The 25,652-nt window shown below is 48.1% G+C and overlaps 1 protein-coding gene across 2 annotated transcripts; it reads right to left on the bottom strand.

The window, feature by feature from the left end:
- Positions 1-1,490: 1,490 nt before the first annotated feature.
- On the bottom strand, positions 1,491-22,068 carry C1S (complement C1s). Of its 2 annotated transcripts, none has more exons than XM_077345747.1 (12): positions 21,948-22,068; positions 20,106-20,164; positions 17,809-18,013; positions 16,392-16,566; positions 14,408-14,533; positions 13,160-13,359; positions 11,446-11,599; positions 10,418-10,533; positions 9,546-9,624; positions 6,832-6,966; positions 5,569-5,643; positions 1,491-2,791 (listed from the first exon to the last, which is right to left on the bottom strand). In XM_077345747.1, the coding sequence occupies exons 2-12, from the start codon at positions 20,123-20,125 to the stop codon at positions 2,004-2,006; spliced, it is 2,073 nt and encodes a 690-aa protein (XP_077201862.1). In that variant the 5' UTR covers positions 20,126-20,164; positions 21,948-22,068; the 3' UTR covers positions 1,491-2,003. The 2 variants fall into 2 exon arrangements, with proteins under 2 accessions (XP_077201862.1, XP_077201861.1); XM_077345746.1 differs by lacking the exon at positions 21,948-22,068 and adding an exon at positions 20,572-20,592.
- Between the last annotated feature and the right edge of the window lie 3,584 nt (positions 22,069-25,652).

The raw sequence follows: 25,652 nt of genomic DNA on the forward strand, positions 1-25,652 counted from the left end.
CCAAGGACTGGGCTTGAAGTCCAAGGCAGGATCAAAGCAGGCAATGAAATTGGCCAATGCATGGCCAGATCCAGTCAGTTTAAACTGAGACTGACCAATAGCACGCACTGGCAGGGAGATCCATTGTTCGCTACAGTATATTAGTTGGGGGGGGGGTGTCACTTCAGTTTTGCCTCTTATATCACCATGCTGGGATCACAATAAGGAGCTGATTGAACTCACAGGGTTCCTGGCTTCCTTCGAACCCACGGATTTAACAAAAACAATGGTACCATGTTTTTTGCTCCAAAAGCAAAACATCATCCCAGTGTGGGGGTAAATCCTTTCCACCAGCCAGCTGATGGGCAGCATATTCGGCTCCAGTAGCTGGAGACACAAACCCCATCACACACATACCCACTAGAGGTCTTGCAAGCCTTGTTTACTGGCTGTTTTCGCCTGGAAACTTTTGAAGGATGGGGTTTTAGAATGAACAAACTATAAAGGGATAATAAGTAACTAGTTTCTGTACTGTCAGGGTGATACTTTGGACTTCCAGGATGTTGAATCAAAGTTGCACAAAATGCCAAAACTTGACAATTCAGAACTCCAGATTCATAACAAAGCAGAGGCTCTCAAATTTACAAACATTCATTGTCTAGGAAAGTGTTCCCCCCACCCCAGTTTATTATATCAAATGAAAATGGGACAGCACACACAATGCTGCAGTGTAATGCCTTTTTAATATACTCAGATTTGCCTGGCCTCGACTAGAACCAGGAATTTTTCGGTCTAGCTTCTGCCTTCTGGAATGAGTTGCCAGCGGAGAGTCTCAAAGTGGCTTACAATCCCCTTCCTTTCCTCTCTCCACAACAGACACCCTGTGAGGTGGGTGACGCTGAGAGAGCCCTGATATTACTGCTTGGCTAGAACAGCTGTGTCGAGCCCAAGGTCACCCAGCTGGCTGCATGTGGAGGAAGAGTGGGGAATCAAACCCAGCTTGCCAGATTAGAAACTGGCACTCCCAACCACTACACCAAGCTGGCCCTCTGCACATTGCAAACCTTTTGCCATCCACAAGGGTCATTACAAACAAAATCCTTCTGTCCCTGTACTACAGGAATTATAAAGATTGTAATTACTACCATGCCAGTTCCCTTTGACCACTGTTCTTACTTTTGTGATAACAATATTTATATTACAGAAAGACTTTTTAAAAAAATGTTGCTACTGAGACTCAATCCTGGACATTAGGGTTGCCAGCTCCAGGTTGAGAAAGACTTGGAGACTTGGGGGTGGGGGGAGCCTGCAGAGGGCAGGTTTGGAGAGAGGAGGGACTTCAATGGGGTATAAGGCCAGAGAACCCATGTTCTAAGCAGCCATTTCCCCCAAAAGAATTGATCTCTATTACCTGAAGATCAGCTGTAATTCCAGGGGAGCCCCAGGCCCTAACTGGAGGCTGGCATCCCTACTGGATATCAAAATAATTCCATTGACCAAACACGTACATATAACGGTAAGCAATTTGGTTTAATGATCGTACCGTATCACTGAAAGAGGCCTGTTGAGTGCGGAATAAGAAGAATTGAATTCATGATTCAATTGAATTCAGGAAGTTATGTGGCTGATAGATGGCAGCGTCCAAATTCAGAGAATCAACAAAGCAGCTACAAAGGAAGCAGGCAGAGAAGTGCTTTCAGGAGAAACCAGGAAGCTCTGAGGAACTGATTGTAAAAAGAAGGCTACATCAGGGGTAGTCAAACTGCGGCCCTCCAGATGTCCATGGACTACAATTCCCAGGAGTCCCCTGCCAGCATTCGCTGGCAGGGGGCTCCTGGGAATTGTAGTCCATGGACATCTGGAGGGCCGCAGTTTGACTACTCCTGGGCTACATTATGCCCTTTGCAATATTGTGGACCTCAGCTCCAAACTTCCTTCTCTCACATTGGCCTTAGACCAAACAGTGCCCAAAGAGTCTGCAAGTGCTGTGGGAGACTGAGAGGGTGCCCCGCAATGGCCTGGGTCTATTCTTCTTCTTCTTCTGCCGGCTGCCGGCTCATGACCTCAGCGATCCACTCTACATAGTTGGCCACCTTCGTGTAAAGGCCGTAAGTGCCGCATTTGGGTCCCCACGAAACCAGGCCGGCAACATAATAGCGCGTCTCCTCATGGGGGTCCACAAGGGCATAGGCCCCACCGCTATCCCCGGAGCAGCTGTCGCTTTGGCCATCCCCAGCGCAAATCATATTGTCTGTAAACCTATAGTCCGAGGCGCCCTTAACCTCGGGCTTCACGCTTCGGCACTGCTCCATGTTCGCCACAGGGATCCAGGCTTTCATGAGGAAAACCGTTCTCTGTTTATCCGCTGTGCTGCCCCATCCCGTGATGTAGCCCAGCGTCCTCTCAGCAGGATCGTATTCCGGGGAGGCACCCGGTAAGCAGATGGTGGAGACGGTGGGACTCATTTTCACAGGTTTCTTCAACCTCACCAGAGCAATGTCATGATCAAAGTCCGTCCGGGTTTCTCCAGTCACTTCTTTCCAGCCGGGGTGAACGAACACCTCGTCCACAGCCAGCGGCTCGGCAGACTGCAAGGTCTGCACGCCGACGGAGAACAGTCCTGCGTACATGGTTGGGTTCGGGTTTCTTTCCACCACGTGAGCGGCAGTGAGCACCCAGCGGTCGGAGATGAGAGCCCCGCCCGCCCGGGGGGATTCAAAGAAGATTTGCCAAGGGAAGTTGCCACGCTCGGCCCTCGTGCCTCCGAAGATCCTTCCCGTGTTCTGGATGGGGTTACGAGGCACTCCGCAGACTAGAACAACAGGACAGAAATCAAAAGGTGCCGATCGCAGGAAAACAGGCGAAGTAACCCAAACATGTTGCATGGACTGCGTGTTTAAAGTGTTGCCGTGGTTGACTTATGTCAGGGGTGGTCAAACTGTGGCTCTCTAGAGGTCCACGGACTATAATTCTCATCAGGCTGGAAGCAGCTCATGGGAATTCTAGTCCGTGGACATCTGGAGAGCCACAGTTTGGCTCTCCCTGATGTACGGCAGCCCTGTAGGATATTCCGGGCAAGAGATGTTCAGAGGTGGTTTGCCACTGCCTCCTGCAGTGCAGCAACCCTGGACTTCTTTAGAGGTCTTCCATCCAAATACTAACGAGGGATGACCCTGAACATTATTGTTTAGGGGGTTTTAATGGGGAATTTTAATGGTTTTAATGTATTGATTTGTATCTGAAATATTGTAAACCGCCAAGAGCCGGCTCGCCAAGAGCGGCGGTCATACAAATTGAATTAACAACAACAACAAAGTTTGTGTCCAGTGGCACCATTAAGGCCAACAAAGTTTTATCCAAGGTGTAGGTTTGATACTGACATAGTGTGCTTGCATATGAAGGTTTATACCTTGAATCAAACTATGAAGGCCTTAAAGGTACCCCTGGATCTTATCTGCACTTACATTTTTTCCCCACTCCTGCTGAATTCTCATCGCTCTGAAGCCGGATCTTCCAACAGATCTGCAGTTTTCCTTATCCCTGACCCAAAACAGGCTCCAAGCCCATGGATTCTGCACTGTATTTTGTCCCCATTGCCTGTCTCTTTCCTACTTGTTTAGTGGGGGGGGGGGGGGAGCCATGATTGTGTGAAGTTCCAACCAGCATTGAAGGTGCATAAGGCTACAGAGGGCTTTATTTCCTGCCTTTTGTTGACCAAGCCAGGGGAGGGGCAAGTGGAGCATGAGGCTGCTGGTTTATTTTTATTTTTCTGCATCCTGTGGAGTGGAGTGGAGTGGAGTGGAGTGGAGTGGAGTGGAGTGGAGTGGAGTGGAGTGGAGTGGAGTGGAGTGGAGTGGAGTGGAGTGGAGTGGAGTGGAGTGGAGTGGAGTGGAGTGGAGCATCAGTGTCAGGAGACAATGGAGGTGGGGGACTCCAAAAGGCAGATCTCTGCTCATAGAACAGTGGGCTTTTGGAGTGCAGTCTCTTAAAAACAATCCCAAAAATGAAGGCAACAATTAAACTTGTGAGGGAATGGCAACTGTGAACCCCAGTTTCCCTGCAGTCTTTTGAATTGATGGCCTGACCAATCAGTGACAGACTACCATGCTACGTCAGCGTTGGAGGCATGGAGAAGGGAAGGAAGTTAATCCAGCAAAACGCCAACATCTACACTTGAAATACTGGGGCTTTCAGAGTGCTTTTCTCAAATGTAGCTAGTTATATCCACTCCTGGATATCACGGAGAAAAGGGAGTGTCACCGCGGACTCGATCATGGATGTTGCAGAGCGGAAATTTAAAGCACCCAAAATCAAAATGGATATTGAATAAAGTGCTGGGGGGGGTTTCAGGCTGGGAGAGAATAAAAAACCCAGTGCAGACTTGACCCTAGACTCAAACTGAATCAATCTTCAGGGAAGACCCTATTTAGCTTCCAAAATTGGAGGAGATTGGGTTCCTCTGGGCTCCTTATTTACTACAGGGTTGAAAATAGAAGGGTATACAGTGTGATACCTCTAGGGACAGGACTCAGCCTGCCCTCTGCCCTGGTTAACCCAGTTATTGGGTTCACATATAGTGACAGTTATCAGGGCAATCAACGGACAGCTGCCTGGGGCAGGTATGCTTTCGGAACTGATAGACACCTTCTAAAACACTAACCCTCAGCCCTACAATTGCCAGTATCACACGATGACATCAACTGCACAGAGGACAGAGTGCATTAGGATCAGGGGGAAAGCTACGAGGTACTATATTGGGAGACTCTGGATGGCCCAGATCCCATTTGGGGCTGGCCTTCTTGGTGTGGCTCAGAGATCCCTAGGCTTCTGAAGTCACTTCTGCGGCCCAACCTTACCAAACATGCAAGATGGTCATGTTCAACAAAGTGGTTAACAAAAAGAACCATCTGACCATTTGGCACTCTGATAAGGGATGTGGATGAAGAATCTCTGGGGTCTCTCCAATAGGGTTGCCAGCTCTGGGTTGGGAAATACCTGGAGGCTTTGGGGGGTGGAGCCAGAAGTGGGCAGGATCTGGGATGGGGAGGGACCTCAGTGGAGCATAATGCTGTGGAGTCCACCCTCTGAAGCAGACCTTTTCTCCAGAGGAATTTGGGTTGCCACCTCTGGGTTGGGAAATACCTGGAGACTTTGGGGACGGAGGCAGGAGAGGGCAGGATCTGGGATGGGGAGGGACCTCAGTGGAGCATAATGCTGTGGAGTCCACACACCAAAAAAGCCACTTTCTCCAAGGGAGCTGATCTCTGTTGCCTGGAGATGAACTGTAAAACCGGGGGATCCCCAGGCATCCCTAAGCTTGAATCCCAAATATTAAAGACCAATTAGATGTCAAGGCTTTGCAGCTCACTGGCACTAAAGGTTTTAACTCTTATGAGTGGCTGAGTTCTCTTGGAGGACACAAAGAGAATTTTAAATTGTTGCGGAGCTCTCCTTTCAACCGGAAAGCTACAGTGGTGAGGGGAGTGCCTATTTTACAATAGAAACTGGAGATGAATCGAGAGGTGGCAGGGGGTGGGGGGTGGGGACACAGGGAAACAAAGAGGGAGAGCTCAAGCGTAGGCATCGTACCTGGGATGCAAACGGGAAGTTCTGTCTTCTGATTTTCATCCACCCACTGCCCAGTGGCGGAACACTGGTAAATCCCTTTGGAAAGAAAGAAGATTAGCGATGATTTCATTGCTGTTGCTTGTTTATTTTCAATTCATGTGATATATCCAGACAGCCCAGTGGGCAGACTAAAGTTCAAGGCCCCTGGGAGCATCAGAAGCCAATTGGTCCTGGGCTATGCAGCCGGTTACTTGGGATTCTCACACAGAGTACTGGACATGACCGTGTGGTTGCCACCAGCAGGGATGGGGTGGGGGTAAGGCCGCCAGATCCAAGTTAGGGAATTCCTGGAGATGGGGGGGTGTAGGTTGTGGTGGGGGAATGGCCCTCAGTGGGGTACAAGGCCAAGGAGTCCACCCTCCAGAGCAGTCGTTTTCTCCAGGGGAACTGATCTCTGTAGTTTGGAAATGAGCTGTAATTCCAAGGGATCCCCAGGTCCCCCCAAGGGGCTGGCATCCCTAGTAGGCAAACCTTGATCTAATCCAGGAAGACATGTTCTCAAACAGAAGAGCTCTCTGTCCCCCAGCACAAATTACTTTGGCTGTTACGTTCTTGTATCTATTTAAAACACACTGGTGGGCCGTGGGGTATTCCAGTAAGCAGAACAAAAAACAGGAGGCTGCACAAGACTCTGCCCAGCTCAACAGGATCTTCAGAGATTTAACCAAGGTTTGGGGGGGGGGGAGAGCTGGGGTTTTTATACCACGCTTTTTACCACCCACAGGAGTCCCAAAGCGGCTTACAAATCCCTTTCCCTTCCTCTTCCCCACAAAAAACTCCCTGTGAAGTAGGTGGGGCCAAGAGAGTGCTGAGAAAACTGGGACTAGCCTAAGACCACCCAGCAGGCCTCATGTGTTGCCTTTCCCTTCCTCCCCCCACAACAGACACCCTGTGAGTTAGGTGAGGCCGAGAGAGCCTTGAATGAACTGGGAATGATCCAAGGTCATCCAGCTGGCTGGATGTGGAAGAGAAGGAGTGGGGGATCAAATCCAGTTCTCCAGATTAGACTCTGCCACTCTCAACCACTACAACAAGCTGGTTCTGGGTTAGAACCTCCTGACATTTTGTGAACGACCCACCAGCTAGGTATTTTGTGCTGGTGCCAGCTATTTGTCTGCATTGTTTCAGAAGTGCCCACTCATTTAACAACATTGGGTATCCCTGGAATAGCTTTTTTCAGCCCTGAGTGGACGCTAGGTGTGGCATACAAGTAAAGGGACCCACTGTTTCCTTCCGTCTTTGGCGCATAGTATGTATGGCAGTCATAGCGGATTTTGGCTTGGTACTGAGTCCTGCCGGGTCCCGTTATGTAATGGACATCTGCATTTTCAACGTCATCGGGCACCCCGCATTCTACAGCTGTAAGAAAAATCAACATCATGTTAAGTGTAGCACCCTCATGCTGCCATCTGCTCCAACCTGTATGCACATGTCCTCCCACATATTTACTCACAGTGCAGAGAGGGAAAGAGGGTATAAGCTAGGGTTGTATGCTTCGGCGCAGTTCGGCTGCCTCAGCAGCCAGAGGTGAGAAGCCCAAGGTGGCCAGCAGTGAGAAGAGGAGGGACAGAGGCGGCAGCAGCACACCAGCCAGAAGCTGCATGCAGGCACAGAGCTCTGTGTCTTCGTGCGGCCACCGCCTGGCATGTCACCACCCCTCCTCTCCACACTATGGTGCTGGCCTCCTATACACTGCTTCGGGCTTGGGTGATCACCGAGCTGGCCAAACCACACCAAAGCACACAACCCTAGTATAAGCTGTTGGAATATACAGAATCTGCAGTGTGCAGAATTGAGCAGGATATGAAGGGTGTCCTGCAGGGGGCATTGAAGGAGATATATATTTAGAACAGAGAGGATAGGAACTTCCTGATGATTTTCAAATGATCTCCTCTAGTGTTCTTATTGGCTCAGCAGGAGACTTCCTGCTTTTTGAGCACACTTCCTCCCTGCTTGCCTCCAGAACAGTCGTTAAACAGAAGAATGACTGCAGACAACAGCTAACTTGATACTTAGATCTCTCCTCTCCTCTTTCAGTATATAGTTGTTTCTTCTTTAAGCATCCTGGTGCTCTACTTTCACTGCATATTCAGGCTCTGCCAACAGACTCAGACTGATCAAACCTCCTGCTTCCACCCAGTTGTGGAGTGGTCTGCCGGGTGAATGCATGGAGTTCACACTGCAAGGTTCCACTCAGCAAAGAATAAGACATATCTCAAAGGGCTGGCAAAATAAAACGTCAAATTTATGTGTTTACGATTTCTTGATGCTAGCTGTACAGTATGGAAATGGCCTTCCATTTGATCTATGGGTGCATTTTCTACATCTGACACCATGTAATGTTCCTGGCTCCAGAGAGAGACTTACAGAATGAGAAATTGTATAAAACAACTTTACTATGAAAAGCAGCTGAAACATTTTGTACAATAATCACTTCTAGAACTACCTAGGGCAATGTGCTTTTTAGGCCGTCCATAAATCACTAAGTTCCTTAACGTTATGAGGGCCAAGTCTGAAAAGGACCAGGATAATCCATCTCATCCAGAAGCACCAACAAGATCCAAGGCGACTGAATTAGGAACTAACAAATGCTAAAGAAGAAAGAGCACGGCAGGCTGAAAAAAGTTCTTAATGCTGGGAAGCCCATCCCTGTGCCAGGGTTTTTGGGCCCATTGCTTTCATGGAGGCTGGATGAAACGGGGGGGGGGGGGGGGTAGAGTCTCACGTTACTCAAGAGGACATTAAGAATAAACACGAGAATCCTTCTGACTGGAAGAAGACCTTCCTCCTCTCACTAAAGATCTCCACCATTAACAATGGTTGCAACACTTTATGGATGAGTTCGCCTGACCAAATGGACCCTTCAGAGAGCTTTGGAGATGCACCTGGATAGTTCACATTGCTAGTTAGAAGCAAGGAAGAAGGACACGTATCATTCTGACACATCTTAAATGGCCTAGTTAAAGAGCAAGGACAAAAACCATGTAGGACCAGGGCCCTAGTAATGAGAGGGATTCGTCAAGACCAAGAGAAAAAGCTGGTTGGGTTCAAATATATAAATATAATAAATGAAAATAAATAAATTAACCCTCTAGGCACTGAGTTGAAGTTCCAGTTTCTCAAGAGGCCAGGTTGCTTAATTGAGTGTCATGTGCCATGCCTGGCTCATGTCAATTTGGTTCTCCAGGGCTGGAGTTGTATACCTGGGGGGGTGCCCTTCGCACATTGGTGCATCTGGTTATTCTCTGGCCCACTGAAGTGCTGAGGCCTCTGTTATGCTTATCTCTGTGTTCCTGGATGGAATGTAAACACTTCCTGGCCAGAACATCAACACCTACATGTTGCCCGGACATTCTGTTGCTTGTTATCACACTATAACTGATCAGATTAACTGTTGGTGGGAAAGGACGTTTGCAACCGAAATATGGTGATTTGGGGGGCATGGGGTATGAAGATATAATTACTCTGCTCTCCCTGGGTAATATCATCTTCAACAATGATTGCATGACTATCAATCTCCTTTTGACTGTTTCTGCACTGGAGGTTTCATATCTGGGCTGCAGACTGGAGTTTGAGCCAGGGCTGGTTGCCCTGCCTCTTCTTGTGCTCCCATGCAGGAGCCTAGGGTAGCAAAGTTCCTAGTGAAGAACCAGTCTTTGAATGTTTCCTGCTTTTTCTTCAATAAAGACTAACTTGAGTTTTATCCCCTTGTCTGGGACTCTTGTTTGTTGGCTCTGAGGAAATTCTTGGACTGCACTCTTAGGGTCGTGACATTTAGTGAAAATTTAAAACTGAAACATGGCCCCTTCTCTTCAATGTGTGCTCAGAAGAACTTCAAAAGGAGACCTCCCACATTTCCCTCTGTTACACTCAACATGATCTCAGGGCTCACTGGAAACTCCACTAAGTTAACTCTGATAGGGGAACTCAACACTTACGTTCACATCTGAAGTGCGCATCTCTCCACTCTCCATTGCTTTGACACATAGAGTAGAAGGACGTGAAGCTGTTTTGCGACTGAAGGAAAAGCCAGAGGCGTCAAGAATTAATTTAACATGAGAGAAAATACATCAGAATTCTATTTCATTATTGTGTGAAATAGACAGAGGGAGAAAGGGATAGAGAAGCTGGAAAACTATATTTTAAGGGGATGGAGAATGACATCTTTGATAGTCTATAGATTGTGATCTCTGACCTTTTTGAAGCTGTGGCCACCTTTGGAATTCTGGTACAGGTAGAGCCACAAAATGGCTGCCATGGCAGGTAAAACTAACCCCAAAATGGTTGCCACAGGATGTGGAGCTAACCACAAAATGCCAGAGAGTGAATTATGCATAACACTAACTTCGACATTACAGGCACAAGCTCTTTGACAGAATGCCTTTTTAAATGAGCATAGGGTTTTAAAATATTTTCTTGTGTACACACAGCTTATCTTCAATTACACATTGAAACTCCTGCTGTGGTGGCAGCTGCTGCCTAAGGAACATTTTAAAAAATCTGTACCACCCATCAAAACTCCACTGGCCAATCAGAACCCTTGCTGGGCCATAGCCCCCTCTGGCCCTGCCCACTTTCTAAAAGTAGATTTTGTGAAAGGTGTAAAAAACCTTCAGTTCCTCTCTTTTCCTAGCCCTGGCTAAAAAATCCTAAACACGATGCAGCTGTATCGGTTTGAGCTACTTATCCATTTTTGGGCCAAAGCACTCGATGCTGAGGCAGAAATAATCATATTTTAATCTTATGGAACATCAGACTGCACAAGAGAAGAGTTGGAGAAGTGCATCAATTATGTTCAGCGTGAACTTACTGTCACTATCTCATAGCCTTCTATGCAGGTCACTTTCACCGACTCCTTGAAGACATAGAGCTGTCTTTGGGGATCCAGAACAGAGTTTGGGGTAACCGTCTGCGGACAGGGTACGGCTTTGAAAACGGAAAAGGACATCAGGAGACAGCCACTCTAGTTGTCTTCTCTGACCCCCCCCCCGCCCACCATTCCTGTAGCATCCCCAAAGGTTCCCTAGGCTTTTAAACAACCTAAATCTACTCACAAAAGTGCTAATCCATATCAGATTAGACTCAAGGCCAACACCTTTAAGGCCAACAAAGCTTGCACTCGAAAGCTCATGCCTTGAATAAATCTTTGTTGGTCGTAAAGGTGCCACTGGACTCTGATTCTGTATCAGATTAGGTAGTCCATTTACCTGGTTACCCTACCCTGGCCTGGCACTCAAAACCTCTTCCAGCAGCCCACCAGATATCCTTTGCCTTCCTTCACCCAACATCCATCCACAGTGTACATCATCTATACCAGGGGTAGTCAAACTGCGGACCTCCAGATGTCCATGGACTACAATTCTCAGGAGCCCCTGGGGCTCCTGGGAATTGTAGTCCATGGACATCTGGAGGGCCGCAGTTTGACTATCCCTGATCTATATGTTGTTCTCAGGAGTAGATCCACCCCAGCAGCTTTTTCCAGGCAGAAGTCATTCCACAGACATTTCTTCACTTACCTCTAGGACTGCTAACATCAGGTAGGGGAATTCCTAGAGATATGTGAGTGGGATATAATGCAGGGTATAATGCCATAGAGTCGACCCTAAAATAGCCATTTTCTCCAGAGGAACCAATCTCTGTCGTCAGAAGATCAGTTGTGACTCCAGGATACTTCTAGACCCTACCTGGAGAATGGTAATTTTACCTATCCTTACCTAGAAGTTCCACCTTTGTTCCTTGAAAACATTTGCTTGTTCGTTTTACTGTTCAACTACAAACTGCCCTTTTCTCTGTCTCTGATTAAACCCACGGGTTTTCCTTTGGGGTCTCTATACTCACGGTCTCCAAAGTAGCGAATTTTCCAGCCTTTGCCCTGCGTGGATTCGTCGGTACGGAAATCAATGTCAAGGATGTGGTTTGGTGATCTGATTTCCGAAGGGCCCGTGAACGTTTTACCGCAGAAGGGACCAAAACGTTGGTCTCCTGCTGAGACCTGAAAGAACAACCAGCCAGATGATTAGATATATGTAGGCATGAAGAGGTGGACAATACAGTCCAAGGAAAGAGAATTTGAGCAGAATGAAGCCAGAAAAATTATACTTGCGGAGCTTAAGGGCACTGCCCTGAGCCTCAGGGGAGGGCGGTATGAAAGAAAGAAAGAAAGAAAGAAAGAAAGAAAGAAAGAAAGAAAGAAAGAAAGAAAGAAAGAAAGAAAGAAAGAAAGAAAGAAAGAAAGAAAGAAAGAAAGAAAGAAAGAAAGCATTTAAAGAATGCAAATAAGTTACTGAATTTAGGGGACACTTCAAATAAACAAAATGCAAGAACAGTTAACATAAAATATTAAAATATTTGAAACAGCATTTGTTTTGTTCATACACACACTTTGCCCATCTTTTATCTCACTTTCCCTGCCCCCAACAGCATTTCCGCTGTCTTTTTCACCCTAACCCTCTGCTTTCCCTGCTGCTCTACCTTCCCTTCACTTGCTTTCTCAAACCCCACCCCATAGATCTGCCAACCTCCAGGAAGTAAGGGGAAATAATTGGCCCCATGGTACTGAGGCTTGAGAAAATTCCATGCAAGGTGAACAACAGGAAAGAATGGAGACTGTAAAGAAGTGTTAAGAGTTTTCTGGATGTTGCACCCATTGCTTGATTGTATTCAGACGTAGGTTAATTGTTTGTTAATTGTTGTTAATTGTTTGTTCAGATCTTGTTTTTATTATTCACTCTCAGGAAATGTTTTCTGAAGAAATCAGCTTGAACCAGTAGCTATTCGTAGTGTCTTTTGGAAGGATTTACTGAACAGACTTGAAGTATTGCTGTAAAGACTCCTGGGTCAGAATAAACGACATTTACAATCTACATTCTTTCCTACTGTTTGTCTCTCACAGGATGTTCTCAAACCTCCAAGAAGTGGATGGAGTTCTGGGATTATGATTGATCGGTAACAGGGTTCAGACACCTTGGAGAAAATGCCCACTTTGGAAGAAAAGGGAGGAGGAGTTGGTTTTTATATCCCACTTTTCACTGCCTGAAGGAGTCTCAAATTGGCTTACAATCATCTTCCCTTCCTCTCCCCACAACAGACACCTTGTAAGGTAGGTGGAGCTGAGAGATCTTGACAGGACTGATCTGTTAGAACAGCACTTTCAAGACTGTGCCTGGCCCAAGGTCACCCAGCTGGCTGCATGTAGAGGAGCAGAGAATCAAACCCGGTTTACCAGATCAGAAACCACTGCTCTTAACCACTATACCAAGCTGGATCTCTCTAGAACAGCAGACACCAAGAGCAGAGATATGCTTCTTGTTCAACAACTGGATATAGAATTGCTCTGGATATAGAATTGCCCTCTTCCCCACTCAAAAGCCAAGAGGCTATGCATTAAATAAAGCGAAAGCTTAATACTGCTAGAAGCAATCTGAACGATTCACTCAGGAGCTAGGCCCACTAGCACATAAAAGGGACTGTCTGACACAGATTCACTCCAAATGGCAGTGGGGAGACCAAAATATTCACAGAGTTCTCCTCTTCACTCTCACATATTGCTTACAGTTAAGGCATCAGGGCAGTTGCCTTCCGAATCAGCCGGCTCAATGTCAAAATCTTTGTTCTTGATGGTTAGGACCACACGGTATCCCGGTTCCAGCACCACGCGGTAATCACAGTGCGAATTCTCAGGGTACAGGCTGGGGTAGTTGGGGCTGGTGATCTCTCCGGTTGGCTCAGTGAACACATTCCCACTGCAGTTCACTAGAATCGGGGAGGAGGCCGAAAGGTCAGTCACAACATCAGCCAATGAGCTTTCGTTGGGCCTGGTCCTCTGTACCGTTCTTAAGGTTAGTAGCCAAGCTAATAAATGATCTTCCGCTGGACCTGATCGTCGATACCGGGGGCAGCCAAATTGTGGCTCTCCCAATGTCCATGGACTACAATTACCATGAGCCCCTGCCAGCATTGCTGGCAGGGGCTCATGGTAATTGTAGTCCATGGACATTTGGAGAGCCACTGTTTGGCCGCCCCCACTCTATACCCTTCTCAAACTTCTCAAACTCGCCCTCAACATCTCCTGCCCCTTCTGTCAAGATGGCCACTCAGCTAAGGTGGCCTATTTTGGGGGACCGCGAAAGGGCAACGATTATCACATTGGTTATATTTTTCCTCCCACTTTAGATCTTCTGACCTGCTCCCCTATCATTCCACTCAGAAAAAATTGAAAGCCTTCCTCCCACTTAAGGAACTCTCCTCTGACTTTAGGGGTTCTTTCGCCAGAAGAATGCTTCAGGCTAGAGAAAAGCTCTACACTTTGCCGAGGAGTAGAATGCAGACCTGTGCCTTCGGCACAAAAATACTTTCATCTGTCTGAAGTTGAGACTTTGAGTCAGGGCTCTACAAATGGCTTCAGCAACAGGAAATAATTCTCGACACCCTTTTCTCTCTGGTTGCTCCGAATCCTCCAAACTCATCTGGTTATAGAGAGTCCCACCAACAGCCAACTTATGGTGACCCCACAGGATTTTCAAGACTAGAGACATTCAGAGGTCTGCCTCTGTTTGGCACTGCTAGTGGTCTCCCATCCAAATCATAGGCAATTGTAGCCCATGGGCATTTGGAGAGACATATTTTGGCCACCCCTGCCACTGGGCAACTGTAAAATCCTCCCAATTTATTTCCTACTCTGGATTTTCTGCTTGTCCAGAGCAGGCTGCTGATTGAACAGGGCTGGTCTTCTTGTCTCAGGTATTAGGTTTTCCATGGAAGGATTGGGGGGATTTCAGGGTTGGGGGAGCCAGGCTCCTACCTCCACATGTCTTCTGATCTTCATGCAGCATGTAGGCCGGGGGGCAGGAGCAATAGTACCCCCCAATGAAGTTATTGCAATAATGGCTGCAGGCCCTCTCCACAAAATCCGTGCACTCGTTCACATCTGCAAGCAGCAAAGAAATATGTCAAGAAGGACCCAAGCAACTTTGGGGGGGGGGAGGCAAATGGTAAAGATGAAGGGGAGAGAAATATGGATGGCAGTAGAAGAAGGCAGGCTTTTGGCAACAGGTGAGCGCTGCCAATTCTTGTTGCACTTGTGCCTTCCTCCCTAAATTAGGGACAACTCTGTGAACACCCCTGTTCTTACAGCAAGCATCCTCACTTTGCACCTCATAGAATCATTTGGAAGGGACCTCCAGGGTCATCTAGTCCAACCCCCTGCACAATGCGGGACACTCACAACTACCTGCCCACCCACAGTGACTCCAATTTCATGCCCAAGTGGTCCCTCCACCAAAATATCCAGCATCCAGCCTGGCCTGGAGGAAATTCACCCACCATCCCACAGTGGTGATCAGCAATTCCCTGGGTAGGCAAGGAAGGGGCACAAGAGACAAACACTGGCACATCCCTTCCTGCCCACCCACTCACCATCTGCCTAAACTCATAATCTCAATAATCATGAATGTATTTGTTGTGTATGTGGGCCTGTCAAGGACCTGAGTTTGAGGGTCCGAGGCGGGATCGTAATTCTGCTTTTGCTATGGGCCAATGCACAGCTGGATCCCACCTGCCAGATCTAATATGTTTGAACTGAAACTGACCAATAGCATGTACCGGCTGGATTTTTGCTATTGTTCTCTATCTATCTATCTATCTATCTATCTATCTATCTATCTATCTATCTATCTATCTATCTATCTATCTATCTATCTATCTATCTATCTATCTATCTATCTATCTATCTATGGGGGGGGTCCTAGTTCAAATTTGGTTCTCTGTACTCTAGAGCTGGAGTCCCAGTGTCCTGGTCTCTGAACTCACGAATTTAACAATATCCATGAGCAAGCCTTGGTGAAAATCCTGCACAAGTCCTCTCTTTCTCTATCGGTTCCCCTGTCTGTCTCTAAGGCCTCTTGTGGCACAGAGTGGTAAGGCAGCAGACATGCAGTCTGAAAGCGCTTCCCATGAGCCTGGGAGTTTGATCCCAGCAGCCGGCTCAAGGTTGACTCAGCCTTCCATCCTTCTGAGGTCGGTAAAATGAGTACCCAACTTGCTGGGAGGTAAACGGTAATGACTGGGGAAGGCTGCCATGAAAGGAGTCACCCCAAGGGTTAGACATGACTCAGTGCTTGCACAGGGGATACCTTTACCTTTACCTTTTATCTGTCTCAGGGTTTGGGTTACCAACTTGGGGTTGGGAATTGCTTGGAGATTTGGGGCTGGAACCTGAGGAGGGAAGGGGCCTGGGGTGAGTTTAAGGCCATAGAGTTCAGCTTTCAACACAGCCATTAGATAGAACTTAGTCACAGTCCTGACAAAATGCTCAGCAGGCTCGATGTTACTCATTATTGAGCAGTCGTCAGGGGAAATAAAGAAACTGATTATGAACACACACACACACACACACCGCACTTTTCAGTTTTAAGGAAACAGTCGATATATATAACTAAACTATTTGGATTTTGTGAGCTCCTATTGTATGCAAGCGAAACGTGAAGTGCTCAGAAACGAAGTCTTAAGTGGAAGGGCTCTTTGCCACTGACCAAAGTGCAAGAGAAAATTACAGGTGTATCCGGACGTTGTTCTGGCAGAGAATGGAATAAAAGAAAGCAAAAAAGGAACAGTGAAATAGTGAGGGGTTTTTTCCCATTAAGGATTGTTACTTGGCCTTTGTTCAGGCTCTTTGTGTTAATTATAAGTGACCATAATAAAGGGAAATAAAAAGCCAAGCTGGAGAGCAGGGGAGAACCACAAAAGTCAGGGATAAAACCAAGTACAGGAGGCAGCTGACGACTTACCCACGGCGACGTAATAAGCCGCGAAGCCGGTGAATCGCTCTTCGTTGGAGAAGTCCGACTGGAAAGTCACTGTCAGGGTGTTCTGGGGCACATAGAATTCCTTCAGGATTCGTGAGCCATCATTGTCCTTCTTCCGCCCACACAGCTGGCCTTCGAGGTGATCCCCAGTCAGGATCTGAAAGGGACAGACACACACACTTCATCTCAGCTGGAGGGAAATATGCATTTGTGGCTGCCGGCTGGCAATCTTTCTGGCTGGCTGGCTGGCTTGCTCTCATGTGCAGCTCCCACGCACCCACACGAGAACGAGATAAACTAGAGTTCATCCCTCAAGGGAACTGCAGGAGGGACGTTTGCGTCCTTGGGGCTCTAATCAAGCAGAAGACCTTATTCATTATCTACTGCCTTGTCCTTTATGTCAGGGGTAGTCAACCTGTGGTCCTCCAGATGTTCATGGACTACAATTTCCATGAGCCCCTGCCAGCAATTCATGGGAATTGTAGTCCATGAACATCTGGAGGACCACAGGTTGACTACACCTGCTTTATGTGACTCTGTTTGGTCACAAAGGATCCTAACGTTATCTGAGGTTTCTGGCAGGGACGAAGCTCATGTGGTGTTTCTCTTGGCAGATCTTTTTCCATCTGCTTCCTTGACAGTGGGCAATTTTACGTTCTCTTCATAATTATTAGGAGGTTTGTCCCCGGTGTTACCAACAACACCCATTGGCTGTCCGTATTTTATGTTAATCTAATTTTGATTCCTACTTTTGATTCAAATGTTTTAGTTTATATCTTAATACCATGTATGTGATGCATGCTATCAGCTATTCAGGTTGTTGGGTTGTTACAGCCCTCGGCAAGGGTGGACAGCAAAAAGAATTCTGGAGAACACAGCGCAGGGAGCAACAAAGACAAGAACCTGTGTTGGCTCTATACATCAAACATGAAATAATGGCAGGGGTGGCCAAACTGTGGCTCTCCAGGTGTCCATGGACTACAATGACCATGAGCCAGCTCCGACAAAATGTGAGCACCTACGAACACCCAAGAAGTTCCTGAAGAATCGGTCTATGGTCTCTTGTGGCTGACAGGGGGTCTCCAGGGGCTCAGATAGTGGTCACCTACTTCCTGATCCTTCCACCTGGAGATGCCAAGGACTGAATTGGGGATCTTCTGCATGCCAAGCAGATGCTCGGCCACTGAGCCATGCCCTCTCCCTCATGTGCACGCCACTCAACCTTCTTAGCGACAGTCACCTCGCGTGGCAAGAACCAGTAAACAAGGTCCTCAATGGATAACTTTCGCACTGGGCCTTCCACACCACAGTGCAGACCCATGACTGAACATCAAACCAGCACCTCTCCTCTGTGGGTCCCTCTCTCCTTCTACCCCTCGCAGAGGGATGCGGCCTGTACCTTCACGGAGTCATACTCGCAGTTTTGAGACGGTTCTATGTCCAGGTGGGTGAAGTAGAGGCGGATGCCGAAGCCAGAGGGGACGCTGATTTCCCAGGATTCCAGAGCATCGTTGGGGTAGGCCTGAGGATAGTTTGGGGAGAGGATTTCTCCAAACATGGGGGCTGCCTCAGAGCATGCAAAGAGGAAGCAGGCGATGAAGCTCCTGAGGGAGGAAAGAGGAAGAGTGAGGAGTGGCCAAACTGTGGCTCTCCAGATGTTCATGGACTACAATTCCCAAGAGCCCCAACCAATTATCCATGCTGGCAGGCACTCATGGGAATTGTAGTCCACAAATCTTTGGAGAGCCACAGTTTGGCCACTGTTGAGGAGCTGAAGAGGATAATGGGCTACTACAGGGGACCCTGATCTTTTCGAGCTGGCAGCCACTTTTGGAATTCCAACACTGTGTGGTGGGTGCATCCGCAAAATGGTTGGCATAGCAAAGCTGCCGCAAAGAAGAAAAAGAAGGGTTGCTTTTTATACCCCGCTTTTCACTGCTTGAAGGAGTCTCAAAGTGGCTGACAACCACCTTCCCTTCCTTTCCCCATAGCGGACACCCTGTGAGGTAGGTGGGGCTGAGAGAGTTCTGAGAGAACTGCTCTGTGAGAACAGGTCTAACAGGACTGTGGCTAGCCCCAGCTGGCTACATTGAGCCAAGTGGGGAATCAAACCCAGCTCTCCAGATTAGAGGCCACCACTCTTAACCACAACACCAAGATGGCTCTCTCGCAAAATGGCTGCTGCAGCTTACCTTCAAGTACACCCAGGGCCATTCCGCACAAGGATCTATGTAGCAAATTGGTTGTGGAACTAAAAAACGCCATTTTAAATAGTGGAATTCGTTGTTATGCATACCTGCCTTTGTAGTGGAATCCAGTTGCGTTTCTATCGTTTCCCACAGGTTTCCGGTCTCGGCAAAAATCACTAGCCAGGAAGCGATATTACCGAGCTTTGTCCCGCCCCTGGCCGTCAAGCAGCCAATGGGCGGCCGTTATCATGCTCCCAAAAAGCCCCTTTCCCTTTAAGGAAGGTTTAAAAAAGAAAAAACACGTTGCAACGAATCTGCGTTGATTTGTTGCAACGGAGAGACCCATCTAGCTAGCAGGTGGTGTTTGAGCTGCCGTTTCATCGTTGCCATGCTCCCCCCGAGTGAAAAAAAAATATCCCCCCCCCGCACGGGTGCGATTTTCAGCCGAAAATAGAGTGAAAAATAAAGGGAAAATAAACCAGCAAATGGGGCTGTGTGTTGCTTGGTGCTTGGTGACTTAAAACAGCTCTGGGGAGGGACTGCAGCCAGGGAAGCCTCGCTGGGTAAACGAAGGCTCGCCGGTGCGTTGATCTCCGCTTGCTCCGAGAAAAAAAAATGGCGATCACTTCGCCGGAAGATCAGAGGAGAGAGCCGGGGGGGGGGGGGGACTTTGCAGAAACCGCAACAATGGTAACGCACAGAACTTTCCCGCTAGTGTTGCAGATTGGTTGCAAGAGTGTAGTGCTTTCCAGAGGGTGAATCCACTTTTTAGGATTTCCCTGAAAGCGTTACAACGAAGCGCTTTTTGCGGATCGGTTTCAAGAGTGTTGCAGATTGTCAGCGACGTTGTGCATAACAACAAAACAGTAGCGATTTCAATTTGCAACCATTGTGCAATTTTGAACGAGTGCGGAATGGCCCCCAGTGAAGAACCTTGCCCTGTAATAGCAGCGGCTGCCAAAGCAATGCTTTAAAAAATCCGTACAACCAATGAAATCTCCAATAGTCAATCAGGGACTTGATGGGCAAAGCCCCCCCTGACCCCTCCCATTTTCTAAAAACACTTAGTGGGAGCCAGAAAATTGGGTGCCTCTGGGTTACTACTTCAAGAAATTGGGGTCCCTTAATCAGTACAGAGACCCAATCGCAATCTGAACCCATTATATCCTGTTAAGGCCCTTCCCCTTTCCATCTCCACTCCCAAATCTCCAAGAATTCCCCAGCCCAGAGTTGTTAACTGTAGTTGGCCAGAAAACCCATGAACTGGGGAGGGGGCACTATTTCTCTGCCCCCGCTATCCAAAGAAACTGACAGGAATCCTGTCTTTCATCCCATCACTGACTTACCCCATATGGAATCCGAGTCCAGTAGCACCTTTAAGACCAGCTTAAGCACTCTTCCTCGAAAGCTCACGCCTTGAATAAATCTTTGCTGGTCTTAAAGGTGCTACTGGACTCTGATTTTATTGTGCTACTTCAGACCAACGCGGCTACCTATCTGAATTTACCCCATATGGAAAAGCTCCATCTTGCTTCTTCCTCGAAAGGCCTGATGCTTGGACTTCACCTGTGGGCAAAGATGACGCATTCATTAGTGCTTGCTTTTGTTTTTCTAGGGGTAGTCAAACTGCGGCCCTCCAGATGTCCATGGACTACAATTCCCATGAGCCCCTGCCAGCGAATGCTGGCAGGGGCTCATGGGAATTGTAGTCCATGGACATCTGGAGGGCCGCAGTTTGACTACCACTGTGTTTTTCTCTCTGCCAGTGAAGGAGCTAGGGATGCCAGCTTCCAGGGAGGACCTGGAGATCCCGGAGAACTACAGCTCATGCATGGACCCCAGAAATCCGTTCCCCTGGAGAAGAGGCTTCGGAGGGTGCACTCTGTGGCACTGTATCCATCAGAGGCCCCTGTCCTCCCCAGACTCCAACCCAAGATCTCCAGGAGGTTCCAGACCTGGAATTGGCATCCTACCATGCACCCCGCCTCCAAGCAGTGGCACCGGGCCCATAAAGTGCCCGTTTGATACAAAACTCCTCTGGCAGAAAGGAGAAGAACAGATGTTACTATTCTACAACAATGCATAAGACACAGTGAAAAATTACCAACACAATAGAGAAAAACTGTGCCTGAAACAGGACAATTTTAAATGCAATAAATAAACTTGCTTGCAAAAAACTGTCCAAAACAGGACAATTTTAAATGCGATTAAAAAGCTTACTTGTCCTGTTGCAGACACAGTTTTTCTCTAGAGCATTGGTTCTCAACCTTCCTAATGCCGCGACCCTTTAATACAGTTTCTCATGTTGTGGTGACCCCCAAGCATAAAATTACATATGAAAATCCATTGTTCATGAATGTATATGAACTGTTTTTCCCCCGGGGTTTCTCAGTTCAGTTCTGCCTCTTGTCCCACCATGCCAATCCCTCTCTTTTCTGCTGCTCCAGACAGACAATGCTTTATCTTGATCTACCCTGCAAGGCTGTTGTGTGGATGAAGCTCCCCCCCAGCCCCGCCAAGTTGCTTGCCTTGTCGTGACCCCTGTGAAAGGGTCATTAGATCCCCAGCTTGAGAACCACTGCTCTAAATATTACTTTTCACTTTTAGCAAGTAAAACTAGTTCCTACAGCACAGGATCCTTGAGAAAACAAGATGCTGCAGCAAAATGTACATGCACACACACACACACATGTACATGCAGCACCATGATGCAAATGGGGCAGACACAGAGCGATAGAGAAGGGCTCGCCACAGAATTACTAGCCACTTTCCACAAGAAGAGCTGGGATTTTGTACACTGCTTTTTACTACTGCAAGGGATGCCAGTCTGGGCATCCCCCAGCTTTACAGATCAACTCCAGCCATCAGAGATCAGTTCTCCTGGAGAAAATGGCTGCTCTGGAGGGAGGACTCCCTGCCCCAAATCCCACCCACCCCTGGCTCCTCCCTCAAAACCACCAGGTCTTTCCCAGCCAGAGCTGGCGACCCTAGCTGACAATCACCTTTCCTTCCTCTCCCCGCAACAGACCCCCTGTGAGGTAGGTGAGACTGAGAGAGCTTTGAGAGAACTGCTGTGTGAGAACAGGAGAACGGTGAGTGGCCCAAGGTGACTCATTTGGCTCTACCAAATTCTCCAGATTAGAGGCTGCCACTTTAAACCCCTACACTACACTGGCTCCCAAAGCCAACTAACCCCTTCCGAAAGCAGAGAAGAGAATAGTCTGCAAACACAAATACCTTATTTCCCTAATTCTACAAAGGACTCAGCCCTCAACCTGACACATTTAATCTAAATTCTGATATTCCGGGAAATACATTTCTGGGCAAGGATGCATCAAACGCTTCTTACCTTGCGCTCCCTGCCTTTCGTTGTCGTCCCCGTCTCTCTCCTACCCCTTCTGTCCGGAGTCTCTCTCCGGATCTCTTTCGAACCCACATCCACATTTCTGGGTTGTTTGACATCTCGGTGGGCTGCAGGCCTCTTGCGCCCTCTGCCGTTGGTAAAGGGAATCGTCCGGCGGGTTCTTCAATTGCACAATACCGGTTTGGAGCCAAGCCCATCCTGGGAGACCACAGGAAGGTTTGCTGGATCTTTTCAAATGGAGCCTTTTTTTCAAGGAAGTCAGGTGACTTCTGGGAAGGGAGCCGGCGAGGGGGAATTCCAGATGGGACATTGCACAATCCCTGTGGAAGGTTGCCATTCCTTTCCCTGGTCCTCTGCCGGCCACTCGTTCAACAACAACAAACAAAATTGAATTTCGATTTCCACGATTCCCGAAATCATTCCTTGTTGGAGGAGGGGAAGTGGTCTTTTAATCCGCCCAAGCAAAATCAGCAAAATCTCCCAGCAATTTAAAGACTTATGGGCAGCAGTCCATAACACGCACACACCCCAGGCCACCAGCAGGAGACGGGGGCAGGGTTGCCAACTCCAGGTTAGGAAACTCCTGGAGATTTGGGGATGATGCCTGGGGAGGACAAGGCCACAGAGTCCAACCTCCAGAGAATCCATTTTCTCCCGGGAAACTGATCTCTGGTCCCCGCACATGAGCTGTAATTCTGGGGGGTCCCCAGGTGCCACCTGGAGGTTGGCATCCCTAGCAGCAGTCCTGTATGGCCTGCTTCTGGTGTTCTTAGGTGAGTAGGATGCTGCAAGCTGGTTTCTTACATCCCCCTCAGCAAAAAGAAAGGACTGGTTAAAAAAAAAAAAAGAAAGGAAACTGAACTCTCAAATGCCACAAGGCTAGAAATAGCAGCGGAATGATGCCAGAGGGGCAGCCGTGCTAGTCAACTGCAGCAAAATCAAACCGCGGCACCGAAAAGACAAACAAAATGCCGTCCCAACAGCCAGAGCTCAGGCTGTCAGATGCGTGGCCAGCCAGGTGCGTCTGGTACCATCCAGTGGCCTCCGATTTATGAATGAATCCTATGAATGAATGACCTCTAAAAGATCCTATCATAAACAGCTTGGTCCAGGGCTGTTCCTTGGTCGTGTCCATCCACCTCAGGCTGGGTCTTCCTCTTTTCCTGCTGCCTTCAAGTTTTCCTAGCATGGTTGTCTTACCCAGGGACCAAAGGAGGAGGGCCTCTGCTTGGTCAATTTAGCTTCTAGGGCGAGTTCAGGTTCCCAGGGAACCCTGAGGTGATGTGAAAGCTCCCCAGGGTTACGCGGCCTTTCCCAGGAGTTTGGAAGTCCACTGACAACACCAGATGTCCCTGGAGCCCCCTTCCCCTGTCGCTCTATGGGCTTAGTCTCTTTCCCCACAATGGAACCGGTAAATGATCTTACTTCCGTGGCCAGTTCTCTTAAAAGAGCATGTCATCACTTCGGGGTTCCTCGAAGCCTGCGAAATATTTCAGGGGTTCCTCCGCAGGTTGGGAAAAGGCTGGCCTAAAACCCTCTGGTTTGTTCGTCTGGCAGTCCATGGTATCTATAAAACTCTCCCGCAGAACCACATTTCAAATGAAGCATGCCCACAGGGAGATATATTTATACTTAGTTATATGCTGGGAGGTGAGGAGGAGGAGGAGGAGGAAAAGAAGAGGAAGCAGAAGCAAAAGCAGAAGTAGAAGAGAGTTTTTGATTCTCCACTTTTTCACTACCCAAAGCTGTCTCAAAGCAGCTTACAATCGCCTTCCCCTCCCCACAACAGACACCCTGTGAGGGAGGTGAGGCTGAGAGAGCTCTGAGAGAACCGACTGGCCCAAGGTCACCCAGCTGGCTGCATGTGGAGGAATAAGGGATCAAACCTGGCTCTCCTGATTAGAAGCTCTTAACCACTACACCAAGCTAGCTCTGAAGACAGAAGCTTCTAGATACAATAGCCAGACTTCAGTCCATACTGAGTAGGTAAAGATTTAAATTTTTTACATTTTAATGATTAGATTTATATACCACTCCTTTCAGGGTTGCCAACCTGGGTCAGTTCACAACATATTATTAAAAGCATAAACTACAACCGTCCTACAATAAAACCATAAAAACCCCATTTAGAAGAAGGAGTGTTGGTTCCTATATGCCGCTTTTCTCTCCCCGAAGGAGTCTCAAAGTGGCTTACATTCGCCTTCCCTTTCCTCTCCCCACAACAGACACCCTGTGAGGGAGGGGAGGCTGAGAGAGCCCTGATATTACTGAAAAAGAGTTGGTTCCTATATGCCGCTTTTCTCTCCCCGAAGGAGTCTCAAAGCGGCTTACATTTGCCTTCCCTTTCCTCTCCCCACAACAGACCCCCTGAGTGGTGGGTGAGGCTGAGAGAGCCCTGATATTGTCAAGAGCAGACAAAACTCACAAACAAAACTTCTATAGGAAGAAAGCTTTAATTGGAAGTAGATCTGAACACTTTAACATTCGAAGTCAAGACTGTTCGATATCAGAAGAGCAGGCAGTTATCAATACAATTCTCCCGCCGAAACCCAAGCGTTCTCAAGGGGAGGGGGTCATCCCTCACCCAGGTGTCATCCCAGGCTTTCTGCCAAAGTGTCAGAGTTAGCACGTCCTTGGTCAGGCCTGCGCCCCAGGCTAGCAGATAAGATGTTTACAGGAACACGGGCAACAATGTATCACAGCAGGGAGACTATGCAGTGTTAAAATGACTAGATCAAAGGGAGTGGGGAATCAAAGGGAAACTACAGGCATAAGCATTCTGGTTACATGGGAAAGTTAGCAAAGACACCATACCCCAAAATGGAGTCACTTAGGTTCACTGAACTCAAACATGGCAGAGAGCAGGGACTGATCCTGACAGATATTACTGCTCGGTCAGCTTTATCAGTGCCATGGCGTGCCCAAGGTCACTCAGATGGCTACATGTGGGGGAGCGCAGAATCGAACCCGGCATGCCAGATTAGAAGTCCACATTCCTAACCACTACACCAAACTGGCTCTAATCCGCATCTGCCATGGGATTTCATTTCTGCCTCTCCATTTCCCACTCAGGGGGGAGGGTTCCTTCAGCCTGTAAGCTTCACCTGTCAAATCTTGGACATTCCTGGGAAGGTCCAGACTCTGAGCTGTTTGCCTCCCACTGGTCCAGCCACTGTAGCCAGCTCCCTCTTCTGCTGCAAGTTCATCCCCATCTAAAGAACAGGCCACGTTGGGGAGTGGACTCGAGGGCATCATACCCTGCTGCCTCTTCTCCCCAAACCTTCCCTGGGTTTTGCCCTCCAAATCTCCACGAATTTCCCTACCCACACTCAGCCACGGTAGCATCTCACCAGCTTGCTGTGCTGTTCTGCCAGCATATTCTGCTTTCCTGCGTGGCAGACACTACTGCCGACTGTCGAGCAGGACGGAAACACACAGCAGGCACCGGGTAGGAAACTGGGGGACACGGCAGGCCACCTAAAGGGAGACAGTTCCCATCTGCTGCGAACCCAGCCTGAATGCCGCTGTTTCGAATTTGCTATTTGGTGACTTCCAATGGACAAGAACTTTCTGACAGAGGATTTAGAAAAGAAAAGATAAATGTTGGAGATTTTTATGGTTCGTAAGCCGCTCTGGCACCTACGATAGGGAATCGCCACCCTGCGGTGAAATCCTTTTGGAAAGAGTTTG

This window comes from Paroedura picta, chromosome 7 (genome assembly GCF_049243985.1).
Source record: "Paroedura picta isolate Pp20150507F chromosome 7, Ppicta_v3.0, whole genome shotgun sequence".
Taxonomy (NCBI): Eukaryota; Metazoa; Chordata; class Lepidosauria; order Squamata; family Gekkonidae; genus Paroedura; species Paroedura picta.